The following is a 17640-nucleotide window of genomic DNA, read 5'->3' as shown; positions in this document are numbered from 1 at the left end:
TTAAAATGACATGAATAAAGCAATCTAAAACTATACAAGTAAATAACTTTCTAAAATAAATAAGTTTTGGAGAAAATTTGCATCAGCTTTCTTTGAGTTAATTTTTTGCGTTTTGCAGAAACGACTATGAAAAATGTCTTCAGTCAACGATAGAAAAATAAGGGACGTGCGTGATATATGGAACTGCAACAAGGAGGTGGACAAGGAGAATCCGCGAGTTCCAGTCGTCGAAAACAATGTAGATAATCGCACCAAACACAAATACAAGACTTTAGAACGACACCTAAGTATGAAAAAGACTATTCGGAAGAAAATGATGCGAGACTTGAGGGAAATAGGGGATGCGGCCGTCGAACCGAACTCTCCGACGCAAACAGCGGGATTCTTAGAACAAATTAAGAACGATCAACCTCCACCTGCCAATATAGACAAACCTAGTTTGTGGAAAAGACTTACGAAAGGGTGGGGTCATGCTTAAACGGTTTTATGACCTGTTTGTGATTGTTTGTAGCTTCCGGGAGCTTACTTAAATGATTTGCAAACAGTATTTATAGTGAATTAGCTATAGCTTTAAGTTACGCTGTTCCTAAAAAGTATTTTCTAATAACATAGTAATGCAGAATTGTGGTGTTATGATATTTATTTTATAGCATGTTACCAGGTTTCTTTGTTGTGTATAATAAATCCAGGAAAGCAAATTTGTTGCTGCGTTCTCTGCTATTAATTTTGTTAGGTGGATATCAATTCACTACATTTCGCTTTAAATACATAGCTGGTTGACTTTATTGTGCACATGTTCCAATAAAATAGTTTTCAAAAAGTGTCGCCATTTGTTAATCCCCACATTTACGACGGATTAGTCTCGCAGGTGAAGGTTGGTAATAAATACTTGGATTCCAATAAATCATAAAAATTGTAATATTAGCACATCATTTCTTTCTTTGAAAAATACGAGGACTAAAAAGTCAAAATTTTTGCAGTTTTGTAAACTGAGGCTCTAGAACAATCCGTTCTTGCCGCAAATTTCTCTTTTGACAGTTTTTTCACAAAAAAAATAACAAGTAGGCAAGTATATCAAGTTAGGTAAGCTAATAGACACCATATTAGGCCACACGTAAAACTTTTAAACCAAACAGTGAAAGAGACATAATAAACAACCTACAACTTGAAAAAAAGACCATGACCTCATATACATACAAGATTTGACCTCATGATTATAAATAAATTTCGAAAAGGATTGACATCACACAGTAGGCCATGGAAATTAAAGTGATATTTTGAGAATTTTTTTTACAAATAATATCAAATATCAAATTTTACAAAATCCAATAGTGTCATGAGAAGGTACCTATTTTACTGAACTATGCCGGTAGATTAAAATCAGCCACATAAACTCAAATCATAGCGTCAGTAAAGTATAAACTGCTTTAGTTTAACTAGTAAGTAGTAGTTATTTACAATTATGTGAAATTGAAAATTGTTCATCGACCCGAAGACGAGTTGGATAATCCTTTAAGTAACAACGATACATTACAAGTTTTCTTTATTTTCATAATAATTATAGTATATTATTATACGAGTTTTATAAGAAGTTCTATTGTGACACCAATGGTTTTGGAGCACGACGAAGGAGTGCTCCAATAGAATGAGTGCCACAGTGAAGTCTTATAAAACAAGTGTAATATACTATTTTTTCCAAATTTCTATTCTTGTTTAGTTAAACTTATCAAAATCTGTTCAAACTAATGTAACATTCCATTTGGTATAAGATTATATAAAGTCCTTTTGTACAGAAGTTAACCGCCTCACAATGGGTTTATTACTAGACCCGTGCCACCAGCCTAAAATTTGCATTTATTATTATGGTCTTCCCTGTATGCGAACCGTTCCAGTGCCTCTCATTATGAGAGTCAAAATATTTTACTGGGGCCATATAACTTATTCGACTACAATATTAGCTGTTTCAAAACTATAAAAACGCCTACGTTGCATTTTAGTGAATTATTTTTTTAAATAAGATGGAAAAAATTGTAAAATAGTTATTAATGATTAGATCTCATAAAAAGTATAAATTACATTAGCTATTATTTTTTGAATAACAGCTAATTTTGAGAGAAAATGCGACGGCGTTTTTATAGTTTTGAAAGAGCTAAGATGTCCTCTTAATTTTGTTAATTATTCTAATTATTTTAATTTTTTCTACTTTATATTTTTGTTTAGTTAAACTTATCAAAATTTGTTTCCCCTATTTCCCTTTAATTTTGTTAATATTCGGGCTTTATCAATAAACAATTTGTTGCTGTTAACAGATCACACACTAAATTACAGTGATGACTGGTGACATCCAACTTCTAAAAATTTACTAAAAGGAGTTGCACAAAATGTTCTTTTTGTGAATGTACTTTCAGTTTCACAATGAACAATTTGTGAATACATTTTTTGTGTGGAATGAAATCTAACTGTTGCATTTTGCCGTTTTCTGAAAATTTTTGATCTCCACTTGCTAAAGTAGCTAAAAATTGTAAAACTTATTCTCTATGCCACACTAGTACGAGTATAGTAAAACTGAGTTAGACACTCAAAAATTTAAAATACAGCATATTAGAAAGCCGATAAGATTAAAATGGTGTGGAAATGGATATTCCAGTTACACACAGATATAGTTTTTTACTAGTAGATATTGCGTGATAAAATTGGTTTTTTTTTACTTTGGTTTCACAAAATGTTCATTGTGAAACCGAAAGTACTTTCACAACTTTTGTGCAACTCCTTTTAGTGAGTACATTTTTAGGAGTTGTATTAGTAGTGCTGGGCTGGGTGTCATCAGTCATCAGTGTCATCACTGTAATTTAGTGTGTGATTTCAACAGCGTCAAGTCGTTTATTAATAAAGCCCGAATAATAAATAAAATAGGAGGAAATAGTTTTGAACAGACTCTGATAACTTAAACTAAGCAAAAACAAACAACAAAAATTAAAAGTAGAAAAAATAGTATATTACACTCGTTTTATAAAACTTGATTGTGGCACTCATTTTATTGGAACACTCCTTCGTCGTGCTCCAAAACCATTCGTGCCACAATAGAATGTCTTATAAAACTCGTATAATAATATACTATTTTCTAAAGGTGTGCTCACAATAATAGACTACGAGATGGTTTCATTTAATATATTTTTGCAAACATTTTATAAAATCCCACAATGTATATTTTTCTATAAATAGACGGTCTTTTAAAATCCAAGTCATATAAATACATAACATAAAAAATAATTGTTAAATATGTTTGTGCGCCACTTTAACTATAAAACCACCATGTCAAATAGGGAAGAACATTACTGTACGAAGTACAATATGATGGAGAAAATTTATTCTCTACAAGGCTATGACTTTGTTCCTTTCCATATAATTTATATTGGCAAAAAACATTTCACGGCTTTCTGGAAGATAAATTTCCTCGATCGTATGATATTTAATGTAAAAGAATGTATATCAAGAGCGTTGTGTAAATCAAGTACCTGGGTTTAATTCCATACCAAAAGATTTTTTTTATTTAAATTAAATAGTATCTTTAGAAGAGGAATCTTATTTCTTCTAATAGAATTTAAATAAGAAAATAACACAAAAGGCAATTAGTTGAATATTGCTTACCAAATTATAGTGTTATATATTACAAGTCACTAAATTGATCGCATGGCAAATTTTTGAATAAAACAACATAAAAGCAACTAATTATCAAAAATAGCTTACAAAAACTCGCTTTATAAGACTTATTTTTAAAGTATTTTTTGTACATACTTTCGTGCTATAGCAGCCTCTAAGAGTTTTGGATTTGAAACTTTACAAGTGTCTTATTTTTTTAGAGCTGCGTCAAGAGGAGATTAAGAAGAAAAGTCTTAAATTATGTCTTATTCTAACACAATTTACATAAGATAACACAAAAGCTGACTAGAAGATGCCACCACAAAAAACCCAAAATTGACCAATCAAATGACAAAAAGGCAAATCACAAAGAATAGCTTTAATAAAAAACAAATTCTCTAAAAAAGCCAGATTGAGCGAAACAAAGCAAAATAACTCATTTCAAACCTTATTTTTGCATAAATTAAACAATTTTTTAATCGATTTTAGATAAGGTAAGTCGAACTTACAACTTGTTTTGTGATTTTCCGCATCAACAAACAATTTTAAAAGTTTTTCTCTCTCTAATAAGAAATCAGCCTTTTTGCGATTCCTAGCACTAAGCACGATAAAACTTCAGTTAAATGTTATCATTATCACTTCGTTAGTTGCTAAAGTAGTGTGTATCTGATTGGCGTTGCTATGTTTTAACTGAGGTTTAAATTTATATCTCTCTTAAATATGTTTCCAGAAACAAGGCCTAAATCGGCAGAAAAAGAACAATTATTAAAATAGTCAGATTCTTGTAAAAAATAAATTAAACTATTTTTAAATAAGAGCGATAATAAGTTAAATCAAAGAAGATAAACTGAAACATGAAGTTTTTTAGTAACTTATCCTGCCTCTCCAAAAATATTAAAATTTGGGAAAAAAAAACGTTTTTTGGCGTTAATTTATGTTTGATTCCAAAGTGAAATAAATTGTCGCTTGTTATCCCTAGGTTATTTTTCTAACTTCCTTGGTAGTTTGTGCACGCATTGAAAATGAAAAGATTCAATGGCTAAGCTTGAAGCACCATTGTTTAAAACAAGTCGTGGCTTCGCCACTCGCTTTTTAAATATAAATTCATGCGTCAATGACTGTCTTATAAAACTTGTTTTTTAAATATAGTACTGTTTTTATTTTTTTCATGTTGATTGATAGGATTTTTGATGATGATATTGGCGTCAAACAATTCAAGTTTAACGTAACGTAAGCTTAAAAAAAGTCACTTTCACAGCTTTTTCGATCAGTAAAGTAGGTTATTCATATTTTTTCTTCTGTGAAGAAGCCACTGTAGAGGAAAACAATTTTTTCAGCTGCTATGGTTGTGATGTGAGCGCAGAAGTTTACTAACACAAAAAGACACTTAATTGTGTAATTATAGTAACAAAAATTTCATTTATCAAGGAAGCTGTGGCTATCGATCACGTAGGTTTTGACATATCATTTCATTTCTTGATATACGTTCTTTTACATCAAAAGTAGGCCATGAACAAAAAATGCGGTTTCTTCAATATTTTCAATGGGAAACCGCATTTGTCATGTCCCCCTGTTTTAGTTATTGTATAAATTTTCCTAGATTTTAAAGCTAATTAAGACCCAAATTGCTCTGTTACATCTTCAATAGGCCGGAAAGAGTATGCTCCTCTCCCATCCAAATGTAAAACATATTCGTGATGTTGCCATAATGACTTCCTATGTGACACTGTCAACAGTGTTATACCAACTTCTCTACAATACTTGTACATGCTTCCTTCAACATCCACCGAAACAGCACTAGTGCATTCATCCAAAATCGCAAACTGTGGCTTATGATAAAACAATCGCGCCATCGCTATACGTTGTTTCTCCCCTCCACTCAACACATCCAGCCAATCAGCAATGGCGTCCAAGCCTCCTTCGCGCTCCAACAAATACCCCAACTGAACTCTGTGCAGATGTTCCTCCAATTGTTTATCACTGGTTCCACGCCTCAAAGCCTCCGAACCCGAATGTGGATAAGTCAACTGATCGCGCAAGCAACCCAAAGTCATGTAGGGCCTTTGCGGGATATAGAATAGTTTTCCACGTGGCGGTTTCGTTAATTCACCGCCAAATAAAGGCCACAATTCGCCCAAAACGCGAAACAGGGACGATTTCCCAGCTCCGTTAGGCCCACAAACTAAGACATTCATTCCAGATTTGATCTCAAAAGTGATCTCTTTAATCAAAACATCACCATTAGGAGTAATCAAAGGAACCCGGTCAAACTTAATCACATTGTTCTGGAAGATGAACTTGCCTCCGTTTGCCTTCAAATTTTCGGCTCCTGTCACCATCGTACGTTCGTAATTCCCTTGATTTAGTTCATCTAGCACTTGTCTTAGTTGCGTCACGCGTGCTGTAAAACCAGCCAATCTGGTCAACTCACGGCCTGCTAGGACCAAACGACCTATAGCTTCTGCCAGTTTTACCAACATGCGCCCATAAGTGTAATACAATCGAGACCTTTCGCCATGTTGCGAACCGGCAAGTGTATGTCCTTGCGATAAAAATGGTAAAGACACAGCCCAGAACCCGACAACACTTGCGAAATATTTCGCTACGAGATTATCAATAACGCCCATAAAGACCCTAAACCGGAGAAACTTCCTCAAATGGTTTAACAGTTTGTTATAGCTAGACAACAAGGTCGCCTTTTCGCGCGCGTTCCCATTGTAGAAGGCTATCTCCTCAGAATGCGTTATCAATCGTGAGTTGATATGTCTGAACTCGCCTTCTAGTTTCTGTTCGCCGGCTGTTAGTCTAGCTGTGGGTTTCCTCAAGTGAGTTAAGACAGCCCCAGAAACGAATAAATAACCAAGCATCAAAGCCGGCGTGCTTCCGCCCAGAGTTGAGGATAATTTATAGACGTAGATGCCAATGTCGAGGAGTGGTTTGGCAGTGTTGCAATAAAGCTCTGATACGCTTTCGCAGAATTTATCGACGTCGGTGGTTAGAAGTTGGTCGGCGTTGCTGATGCGATTGTCTAGGTTGGACATGCGGTAATAGGTGAAGTTTTTGAGGTACTCTTCGTAAAGACGACGTGTCATATTCGTGCGAAGTCTTAGTTTTAGTTCGCCGATTGAAAATTTGAGCGTGTTGTTTACTACTGCAATTAATGGAAGGGCCACGATGAATTTTATAAGGCGCTTTTTGAAAAGACTCTTGTCCATTGAAACTATAGCACTGAAACAAAGAAATATGACTTTTAGAATGGTGCTCTTTATGTGTAAACATTTATTTCTTCATAAGCGTACTTATACATATTTGAGGTAAGTATGAGGGCTGTTCTCTTTCTGTTAAGCCCACCTAAGACCCCATGGGTTACTCCACTGGTATTCGATTAATGTAGAAATAATGTAAGTACGAAAAAACTCGGGAGGACTGCCACGATTAAAAATTTTATTTAACTCAGAAATATTGGTACGAGTCTTGAGAGTCACTGAAATTATTTCTGTTAATCATTTAACAACAAATAAGAATATTGTAACCACCACGACAATGAAAAAGTCCCTTCATAGTTTTTTCTGGGAACTCTAGTTTTGACTAAAGTTTTTGACCATGGTTTTGTCAGTCATCATTTCGTTTGGTTTAGGTCAAAATTTAAACTCAAAGTTCTTCTGTTTATTTTGTGCTTGTAAACTCTTTCCATTAAGTGTACTCGTATGTACAACATGAACCACATAATTATGAATAATAAATTCGATATCCGAATTAGAACTGTTTGCGCTGAAGCACAAGATAATGGTCATGGTTGTAAATAAACCAGCAGTTTCCAAACAAATAATGTAAAAATAATTATCATTTTCTATTATGATTGAATTTTTATTTTATACTGGGTATATCAAAAAACGTGTGTTAATTTAGGTAACAGAGCTCAATAAATAAAACATTATTTTTAGTTGTAATTTTTCAATAAATTTTCCAACAATTTACTGAAAATTTGGAAAAGATAACATATTGAAACGTGTACCCGTCTATGAGTAGAAAAATAAAAGTACCGAACTATTTTAGTTGTGATAAAAACGGAAAATGTGAACAATTTCAAACAACAATGAAAACTGTTGCTATAAACACAGGAAGGAGGAAAACATTGAAAATAATAAATAAGAATTTTACAAAATGTTATACCGGGTGCTCAAAAATCGGCGCACCAACTCAATGGGGTGTGGTAGAGAATTACTTTCATTTAAAGGTAAAAATAGTAAAAAAAAATCTTTGTATTAAAGTAATTGGTAAATAACGCATTTTAAATAAATGATATGTGGCAACGTGGTCAAATAGTCGTAATCGCAATAGAATTTGATCAACAATAAAAATAAATTACTTTTGAAACCATTTCCTAGGAAATAATTTCCAGTGTTGGCACATCTACAAACTGTGATGATTTTTTGCTGAATTTTAATTTTTTTAAATTAAAAAATCTGCTAAAGTCTAAAAGTAAATTTAAAAATGATTATTTATCGTTTTATTAGGAAACGACTACTGAGTTGGTGCGTCAGTTTTTGAGCAGTCTGTATAGAAAAATTGTGGTAGATGATGAGTTTTATTACGTGGTAAAATTAACACACGTATTTCTCATACACCTGGTATAGTGTATTGGGGTTCTTCTATCCTACAAAGCTTTTCTAAATTTCAAATTCAAAACTGTGAGGACTCTGCATACCTATGACGCCTATGATTACAAAAAAATACAATAGTCAACTGTATGGAAACTTTAAAATGAAAAAAAAAAAACAAAATAAAATTGCTTAGATTTAAAGGTGTATAATTTGACGCTGGAAAAAGACGTCTTAATTTTGTTTCTGGTGATAAATTCAGAAAATGTGAAGTTTCACAACCAAAATAATTTGTATAAACATTCAAGTTGCAGAATTAATAATTTTGAAAACTTGACACATTTTTACATAAACCGCTTATCGCGCACCTAAGAAAATCGTGATTTCTAGTAAAATAAAAAAATGCATTTTACACGTCTGACTGTACTCTCGAAAGGTATCTCCCCTAATTTTTTGGTAATTTTTACTTACAGATAAAGATAATAATTAACCAAAAAGCAATTTTCGACCAAAAAGTTAGATTCTGAAGTTTATTCTTAACCACGCATATTCACTTCAGATAATTGTTTACGAAATTAGCGAAAAAAATACCAATCAGATTTTGAATTAAACGCACTTTTACACTTTAACTTTAAAAATCAGTTTTATTTATGAGCTGCTACTTGTGGCGTCGTAAATTTAGGTGACAATGTGAACTGTAATAAGTGGGGTAGGATTGTAAAAGATTTCGTTGGGATATTTGAATGCAGACATCAATTTTTGTCAATTTTATTGCAAGACTGTAAATAAGGTACATCAAAAAGATCGGCTAATGGTAAGTGATCCCTTTGGCCGATTATTTAATCAACCAAGTAGAAATTTATAATTCTGATACCAGGGTTCGATGGACTAGCAGGTAAGAATACACTTAGTCTCAAAACTTTGTATAGTTAAAGTATAGTTAAATTAACAGTTAGTGCCCAAAAACTTACAAAACGGTTACGACTTTATTACCAAAAAATTTTTAAAAAATCGAGAATGATCCTTATCAATATACAAGCTGGTGAGTAAAATTTCAGGATTCTCATTTCATTAGAAGTAGCGATTTTCTTGGGTATGCAATAAGGTTGCCTCACCCAGCATACAATTCAGAATTGTATCAATTATTAATACACTATCATTAACATTGATAACTTAATAAAAAATTATGTTTCGTTTTCAAAATCTTTGCTTGAAATTTTCGTAATATTTCAAAGTAAAATGTTCAAATCATTTTTTAATACAGTGTGATTCAGAGACCCCCGGAACATCGCTTGGGTGGTGTTAAAACACATCTGAGATAAAATTTCTAATACAAAAATGATTTAAACTTTTTTTACGAGGTGAAAACTCAATTTATAATTAAGCAGTAGATCTTCCAACATTAAACAGGCAGAACTACATACCAAACTCAATAATACCTAAATTAAATACGACAACAAAAGAATAATTAATACAGTGGTTACGGAAAAACAATTAAACTTTTTATCACCATTTGAGACTTGACTCGACCCTCTGTATTTAAATATTTATTTCTCCACAAAGCATACTTCATAAATCATAATACGATTGATAAACATTGAGGTAAGTACGAGTATACAGAGTGTTAAGCCCAAAATTATGTCAATTAATATTTTTCTTTTTTGCCATTCTAGTTTATTTTGTCATTGTGAAATTATCAATTCTGAATATTTTACACTTTTAAATGGATATCTCAATACCCAATTCAAAACATATTCAACGGCCTTGATTAAACAATGCGTTTCCTTTATCAAAATCTTAATACCAACTTGTATTTTTCTAATACTCTAAAATGAAAAATTCAAAAAAACGTACTACCCACCATAAATACTAGAGGAAGGAGTACTTATTTATAATAAATCGTATTAATAAGTGCTTTGGTTTCCATGTTGCTAATTGCAAAGTGATATCGTCATTGTGGTCGACACAGTGACCCAAACAAATGTTGTGTACAGACGAAATTCATCGATATCGTGAAACTTAATAGACGGGATTTCATATCGATAACGATGATTTTTGTGACGATTTCAAAAAGGGACTTATTAATCCAGATCAATCTGTTTAAAACTTTATAAAGTTGTTCCGGATCTCTTCTCTAGCCAAGATAACAATTTTTAGTTAGTTATTTTTATTTAAACGTTCACATTCCAATAGAACTCAATATCAAATTTTTTTTATTGCAATTTACATACTGGGTGAGGCAACCTTATAAAATACGCGTGGTTTAGTATAAAATTCAGAATTTAACTTTTTGGTCAAAAATTACTTTTTTTTTAATTACTATCTTTATCTGTAAGTGAAAAATTACCAAAAAATTAGGGGCGATACCTTACAATCAGGCGTGTAAAATACAATATTTTTTTTATTTAACTAGAAATCTCGACTTTCTTAGGTGGTCGATAAGATTGCTCACCTGGTAGTATTACTATAAAATGGAAAATGTTCTGAATATGTATTAAACAAGCAGTAATTTAAACAATCATCCATAATCATTAATCGCCCCCGAAAAGGGTTATCCATGATAAATGCCACATTCGTAGGCTGAGAATCAGTTGCAGGTGGGCTGGTGTCAATTTTTAAACAAGAAATTCGTTTGTTGTGGTAGTAATAATTGATATTGCATACAGTTTTTGTGTGTATTTGCATAACAATTTTTTAATAAATTTAAGAAGCACCATATAGTTGTTTTTCTTCGTCAACCGCATTTCGTACTAAAGCAGGTAGCTAACAAAAATATGTAGTTTAGAAACTGTACTGTAAGAAACGAGTAAATAATAGGCGTATATCTCGTGCATCTTACTAAATGTGAGAACTATTTTGGAACAGAAAAGTAATCTATTTTGCAAAATTTTACAAATACTTACACACCGAAATTTACGAAAATTTACAACTAATAAAGTACTATGTATTTAATTTTCATTAAGTCTCATGTTAAATGTTAAAAGTGTCGAAATAAAATACCTAATAGATACACGTACTTTAGTACTCTTACAATACCTGTCTTTTAAAATCGAAAATAATAATAGTAATTCTTTTCTTCATGGTTCAAAGTCCATGAGATTCATTAATTTTGTTCCATTATAAAAAAATGTAATCAACTTGTTAGACAATGTGTCCTTGTAAAACTCGTATGGTTTTCTGCACTCATTAAATTAAAAATTTAACATTTCATTCGTACTTTTTTGAGCAGAATTTAACTACAACCTCCTAAATAATATACCTATCTAATTAGTAATTATCTGAAGTCATTTTTAAACGCACATTTGTAAAGTTCTCATTCATTAAGTAACAATTTTCATGTAAATGATTTATAAAAAAAACAACAAACTCAGTTTACAATTACATGACACGTATTTTAATGTTTTAGTTCTGTAACGATTAGGACAAAATATAATTTATTTCGATGTAATAATTTTTACTCCCCAAAACTGTTAATTCATTGTAAACAATACGCTATCACAACTTTTTTATGTTGTTGCTATCAACACAATGATAATTTCTAATTTATTCGCTAATATTAAATCCGTCTGTACTTTTTTTCAAAACTTAGAAATTGTCAATAAGACACGTTTGCCGTAACGTAATTAAACAAAATCTCTAATCTTGATTGTTTTGAGAGAAAGGTAAGTACATAGTTCATTAAAATAATAAAATTTCCATCAGCAAATGAGCACAATTCTCATTAAAAACGATGCACAATGCATACATTTACGTCATTCAGAGCTTAGCAACTCTCTACGTATGTTTACCATAAAAAATCGCAATGAATAATCCAGGTCTGTATACAGATATCCAATACAAGGAAACAAAATATTACATAATGGCAATGCGAAGCAATTTATGAAACACGTGTTATTAAAAAAATACCAACTGTAGGGTGAAAGCTGTGTCAACAGCAATATCACAACGGTAAAATATTGGTGGTATTTTTCCTCTTTAGATTCAGACAGATAATGAACCCCTCAAGGTTAATGAATTTTAATTAAATCGGTGACTTTATACAAATATCCAGTCACGATGATAACACGGTAAAAAAGCAAAAATATTTCTACCAAAACCGTTGGCTAAGACGGCATAAATATTTGACGCCTTTACTTAATCACATAAAGTTCAGATTCGGAATGCAATTACATAACCTCTAAGCTTCCTTAACTGAAGTAACCAACAACTCATTGTTCGATTTACCTTTCTATTTTCGTTCCATTATCTATCATCCATAAATCACACACAGATCTAGCCACTAAACTCGCAGCTACAAGGAATAGAAATCCCGCCTCAGGTGAAGTCCATCCTGGGATAATTATTCTAAGTAGGTGATTAAGTTGCTTAAGAAATTGCCTATCAACTTGCGCCTTAATCCTATTTTCTTTCTTCTCAGATATAAAATATTTCACTTCTTCATCCACGGTTTTCCTGACTTTTCTCCTAGAACAAAACCGGAGTCAAACAAGTCTCGAAGTGGGGTCAATTTTCATACCTGTCCAGTTTGTACAAATTTTTTCTTCGTCGTGATATTAAAATCCATAATAAAGCTGTCGATGCTCCAGCGGCTGCAAGAGCATTGTTTCTTGTCACATATTTGCTAAAACTGGGTGCCATTTTACTTCATCTTTTCGCACTTTTCACAAGAAGTATTGAGTGATCGTGACCAAGCAGTTTTCCGATCAATTGTATTTGTTTCCACTCACTCATCCACAAACACTGACACCTAACGTTTAAGCAGACTTTACCAAGTATTTTACTGATTTTACTGAGCTCCAGTCAGCGACTGTCATTGGAGCTTCGACCGATCACATGATTTTGGCCGAACCTGCAAGACAGGGACAGCCGCAATTTGAGAAAGAGACAACAAACACGCCAAATACTCACCTGTGGAATGCATTAACCGATCGTTAAAATCGAAAGGATTCATTAAAGGAAAATTAGAAAGTTTTCCATTTTGTGATAATTGACAAATGGCCGTTCTGTCATGTTGAGCTGACATGCCATTTCTCAGGTGTCTCAGGTGACTCGATCAATGTAAAATTAAATTCGCAATTTCTTTAAAATTTGACTAGGTCATAGTATTATAATGAAACATTTCAAAAATCACTTTGTGACTGCTGAGTTCGAACAGAATATTAAAAACGATTTTTTAATCAAAAATGAATTTGAAATGGTCACTATGACCACCCCAACGCTCCAAAATTCTCCAACCGGTTGTTGCCATACCAACATCACAACAATAAAACTCAAATTGATCAAGCAAAGTTTGGTTAGCGTGTTTTCCAAAAATGAAGATTGAAGAAGTGAAAAGTACGGTGAAAACGCAACGAATAAGTGCCCACAGCCACATTAAAGGTTTAGGGTTAGATGAGAATGGTTTCGCGTTGCCAACAGCGGCCGGCTTGGTCGGCCAAGAACAGGCTAGGGAGGTTAGGTTTGTCTTTTTTAATCAGAGTTCGGCTAAATTCAGTGGTTTCAGGCCGCAGGGATTGTGGTGGATATGATTAGGAGTAAGAAAATGGCCGGACGGGCTGTGCTTCTAGCGGGTCCCCCTGGGACCGGTAAAACTGCGATAGCTTTGGCCATCGCGCAAGAACTGGGTAATAAGGTGCCCTTTTGCCCCATGGTGGGGTCCGAGGTTTACAGTTCTGAGATTAAGAAGACGGAGGTGTTGATGGAGAATTTCCGGAGGGCCATAGGGCTGCGCATTAGGGAGACTAAGGAGGTTTATGAGGGGGAAGTTACTGAATTGACTCCTGTTGAAACGGAGAATCCTGCTGGAGGTTTTAGTTTTTAGACACTTTGACAATGTTCTATATATTTCTTTTGGTTTTGTAGGGTATGGAAAGACAGTAAGTCATGTAATTATTGGCCTGAAAACTGCAAAAGGTAGCAAACAACTGAAACTCGACCCCAGTATTTATGAAGCCCTTCAGAAGGAAAAAGTCGAAGTAGGTGACGTTATTTATATTGAAGCCAATAGTGGGGCTGTTAAGCGTCAAGGCAGATCTGATGGATATGCGACTGAGTTTGATCTAGAAGCTGAGGAATATGTACCGCTTCCAAAGGGGGAAGTTCACAAAAAGAAGGAGGTGGTTCAAGTATGTATAATCCGCTCTTAATATTTTTGGATAAACGGTAGCTCCGTGTTTTTTTTCAAGTTTCAAGACAAACTGAACAGTACAAATAAATCAACAAAATTTAATCATGTTTTTGAAAAATTGCTAAATTACTCACACATACATTATTTTTGTCTTAAGACAATTTTACACTTGTGACAGTTATTTTTAAGAGATTGGTGTTGTCACGTAAAGTTGTTGCAGAAATAATTAAATATGGTCAAAAAGCCCATTGTTTTTGACGTTTGTGGAGTATTAGCAATTTTTTTATCCAGAAACGCAATTATACAGGGTGTTTCATATAATTTAAATGCCACCAACATTACATTTTCTCTGGATTGTTCACCCTTTTAAAATTTATTACGGTTTTAGGTAGTTGATTTTTTTAGTATTTTTTTAGTTTTCGCTTAATCTAGCAAAATTATATTAATCAATCTTAAGATTACATTATGTTTACGTTTCTCGAGCATTTTGTGGTCAGAAATAATTTTTTTCGAGACGTTTGGTCAAAATTTCACATTATGTGAAAAACCTTGTTTTTGCCATTTTTGAGTTTTACCAAATTGTTTTCAAAGGAAACACAATAATTTCAATACATCACCGCATTGTGTTATACAGCGTGATTCAAAAGTGACGAATAAACGCTCGTATAGTAAAAAACGAAGTTTAGTTAAGCACAAAAATGAACTCAAATTTTTTTAAGCAAAGTAATTTTGATATATTTTTAAACTGTTTTCCTTAGGTATCCATTTTTGCTATTTTGTTTGCTATGATATCGAATTTCGTTTCCGCTAACTAAAGTCAAAAAAAATATCATCTGATGCACCAATAATTTAACTTAAAAATTTAACTTTGAAGAGCTATATCTCGTGAAAAAAGACTCAAACACTTTTTTGTCATAGGAACTTTTAATTCAGTTTGATGTCTTTTATCAGCACCCCAGAGATTGTCCCCTGCCTTTGAATCACACTGTATTTAAAACTGTTCCAAAAGTAAAAAATCTGATTATTTTATCTTTTTTTTTTTTTCAACTAGAAACTCATTTTTTCCCGGAAATTAAATTTAAAAATAAGCCGAAAAAAAAGCACTTTACATTGTGAATGTGCTATACATTTGCCTTTTTAAGTGCTTAAGTACTGTGCTAGTTTTTTTTTCTTTGGAACTGGTCCAAACTATGGTAAAAAATTGTAGTCTAAATAAATAATATTCTTCAGCTTTTTTAATTACACTAATCAGCGTTTTCAAAAAAAGTAATAATAAAGCTTACTCTAATTATAAACTTAAATGATCACAATGTACTTTTTAAGGCTAAAAACTTAGTTGCTTTCGCTAGACAAGCAGAAAACGACAAATGTTTTTCGAGAAATTTCGTCTGCATCAAACTATGTTAAACGTCTTTAGCAAAATTTTAGTCAGAAACTCAATTAAAAAAACTCTACATTACGTTAAAGAATGTGTTTTATTTTAGCATTTTTTTGACTTAAAGACTCGCATAAAAGTTAATAACTAAGTCAAAAAAAATTTATTTTGATTTTGTAGGCAAAAAAGCAATTATTTGAAAGAATCTTGTCAAAAATACGCCGAATAAACCCACTTTAATTTGAGGATGGTGATATATTTTTCTTTTTTTGAGGATTTAACTACTTTTTTGTTAAAAATCCCGTTGTTTTTCGAGATTTAGATTAGGTAATCAATGACATTATGTGTCCCATTTTATTTATGGACATTTTAGATAGGTTTTTCTAGTCAAGGCATTGTAATTATGTCGCGAAATTTCGTCAAAAATAAGTGGAAGAAATACTGAAATGAAAGAAATATATAAACAAGGTAATTTGGCCTCTTTCAAGCTTTCAAAACATATTTTCGATTTAAAAACTCAATTATTGCGAGATATTTTTCTAAGATGGAACAAAAAAATCGGTAAATTATACTAAAACTAATTTTGTTTTCGATTTTTTTAGCTCTTGTTCAGGTGGGAAAGCAATTAATGTGAGGAATTTTTTTAAAAATAAGCGGAAAATTCAACAATGTGTATCTAAAAAATGTGCTATTTTAGCCTAGTTAAAGGCTATTGCTTTATTACTTTAGCGCAATTTCAATTTTTATAAATTGAGAATTTATAAATTCGTATTTTTACAAAATGAATTGCACTTTATTTTTATTTAATTTTGCTTGATAATCAATGAATTTTTACTTTTTTGAGCTTTTTTTGTTTATTAATTGCGAAGCACATTCTGGAGAATTATGCAAATAAGTATATAAGTCAAAAAAATATTTTAAAATCTTCAGTCCAATTTACGTATATAAAAGTCGTGCAGTTTCTTAGCGCCCACACTCTAGTGTAAATTTCTAAAATATCTTAGTGACTCTTGAATCGGTTAGAATTGTTGAAATAGTGACTTACACCAGCGAATTATACCCAAATTACACCAGGAAGTGGCCGCAAAGAAAATAAAATTGCTTTAGAGAGTGGAAAAAGTAAGAAACAAATTATTTACTTTGATTTACATTTTTTTAGGACGTAACTCTCCACGATTTGGACGCCGCAAATGCTAAGCCTCAAGGAGGACAAGACGTCCTCTCGATGATGGGCCAACTTTTAAAACCAAAGAAAACCGAAATCACCGATAAACTTCGGCGTGAAATAAACAAAGTCGTTGATAAATACATTGACCAAGGCATAGCCGAGCTAGTTCCCGGTGTACTTTTTATTGATGAAATCCACATGTTGGATATTGAAACTTTTACTTATTTACACAGAGCTTTAGAAAGTGCCATTGCACCCATCGTTATTTTTGCAACAAATAGAGGGCGCTGTGTAATTAGAGGCACTGATGACATTGTGGCCCCTCACGGGATTCCACTGGATCTCTTGGACCGTTTGGTAATAATTCGCACGTTGCCATATTCCAGATCTGAGTTGGAACAAATTTTGAAATTGCGAGCTTCCACAGAAGGCTTGGAAATTGAAGCGGAGGCACTTTCGACTTTGGGCGATGTGGGATCGAGAGCCACATTAAGATACGCAGTACAATTACTTACTCCCGCGTCTTTAACGGCCAAAACTAACGGCCGAGATAACATTACTAAAGCTGACGTTGAAGAAGTTAGTTCTCTATTTTTAGATGCTAAGTCTTCGGCTCGAATCTTGTCCGATAACAAAGAAAAATTTATGATGTAACTTTTTAAATAAACCATTTTTTGATATTTTGTGTTTTTTTGGGCTGACTCCAGTCCTGGCTAGATTCAAACCTGGC

General features: G+C 32.7%; 2 protein-coding genes across 2 annotated transcripts; one reads left to right on the top strand and one right to left on the bottom strand.

Moving 5' to 3' along the window:
- Positions 1 to 3153: 3153 nt before the first annotated feature.
- Abcd3 (ATP binding cassette subfamily D member 3) lies at positions 3154 to 13056 on the bottom strand. Its single transcript, XM_015983279.2, has 3 exons — positions 12757 to 13056; positions 12465 to 12704; positions 3154 to 6867 (listed from the first exon to the last, which is right to left on the bottom strand). Exons 1-3 carry the CDS (start codon positions 12876 to 12878, stop codon positions 5253 to 5255), a joined length of 1977 nt encoding a protein of 658 aa, XP_015838765.1. The 5' UTR covers positions 12879 to 13056; the 3' UTR covers positions 3154 to 5252.
- Positions 13057 to 13472: 416 nt separating this feature from the next.
- Positions 13473 to 17590, top strand: pont (pontin). The gene is made up of 4 exons (XM_966503.4): positions 13473 to 13693; positions 13744 to 14047; positions 14103 to 14365; positions 16902 to 17590. The coding sequence occupies exons 1-4, from the start codon at positions 13553 to 13555 to the stop codon at positions 17562 to 17564; spliced, it is 1371 nt and encodes a 456-aa protein (XP_971596.1). The 5' UTR covers positions 13473 to 13552; the 3' UTR covers positions 17565 to 17590.
- Positions 17591 to 17640: the final 50 nt, after the last annotated feature.

Source organism: Tribolium castaneum, chromosome 2, assembly GCF_031307605.1.
Source record: "Tribolium castaneum strain GA2 chromosome 2, icTriCast1.1, whole genome shotgun sequence".
In the NCBI taxonomy this organism is placed as follows: Eukaryota; Metazoa; Arthropoda; class Insecta; order Coleoptera; family Tenebrionidae; genus Tribolium; species Tribolium castaneum.
Note: the sequence above shows the minus strand (reverse complement) of the source record. Positions and strands in the feature narration are given on the sequence as shown.

What these genes read in the sequence shown, in the direction of transcription:
- Abcd3 (XM_015983279.2), bottom strand. Translation starts at nt 12,878, where the DNA reads ATGGCACCCAGTTTTAGCAAATATGTGACAAGAAACAATGCTCTTGCA. An exon ending in AATTTGTACAAACTGGACAG is followed by an intron (nt 12,705 to 12,756) that starts GTATGAAAATTG and finishes GTTTTGTTCTAG; the next exon opens with GAGAAAAGTCAGGAAAACCG. An exon ending in AATGGAACGAAAATAGAAAG is followed by an intron (nt 6,868 to 12,464) that starts GTAAATCGAACA and finishes TCTTTGTTTCAG; the next exon opens with TGCTATAGTTTCAATGGACA.
- pont (XM_966503.4), top strand. Translation starts at nt 13,553, where the DNA reads ATGAAGATTGAAGAAGTGAAAAGTACGGTGAAAACGCAACGAATAAGT. An exon ending in GCCAAGAACAGGCTAGGGAG is followed by an intron (nt 13,694 to 13,743) that starts GTTAGGTTTGTC and finishes CAGTGGTTTCAG; the next exon opens with GCCGCAGGGATTGTGGTGGA. An exon ending in AACGGAGAATCCTGCTGGAG is followed by an intron (nt 14,048 to 14,102) that starts GTTTTAGTTTTT and finishes TTGGTTTTGTAG; the next exon opens with GGTATGGAAAGACAGTAAGT.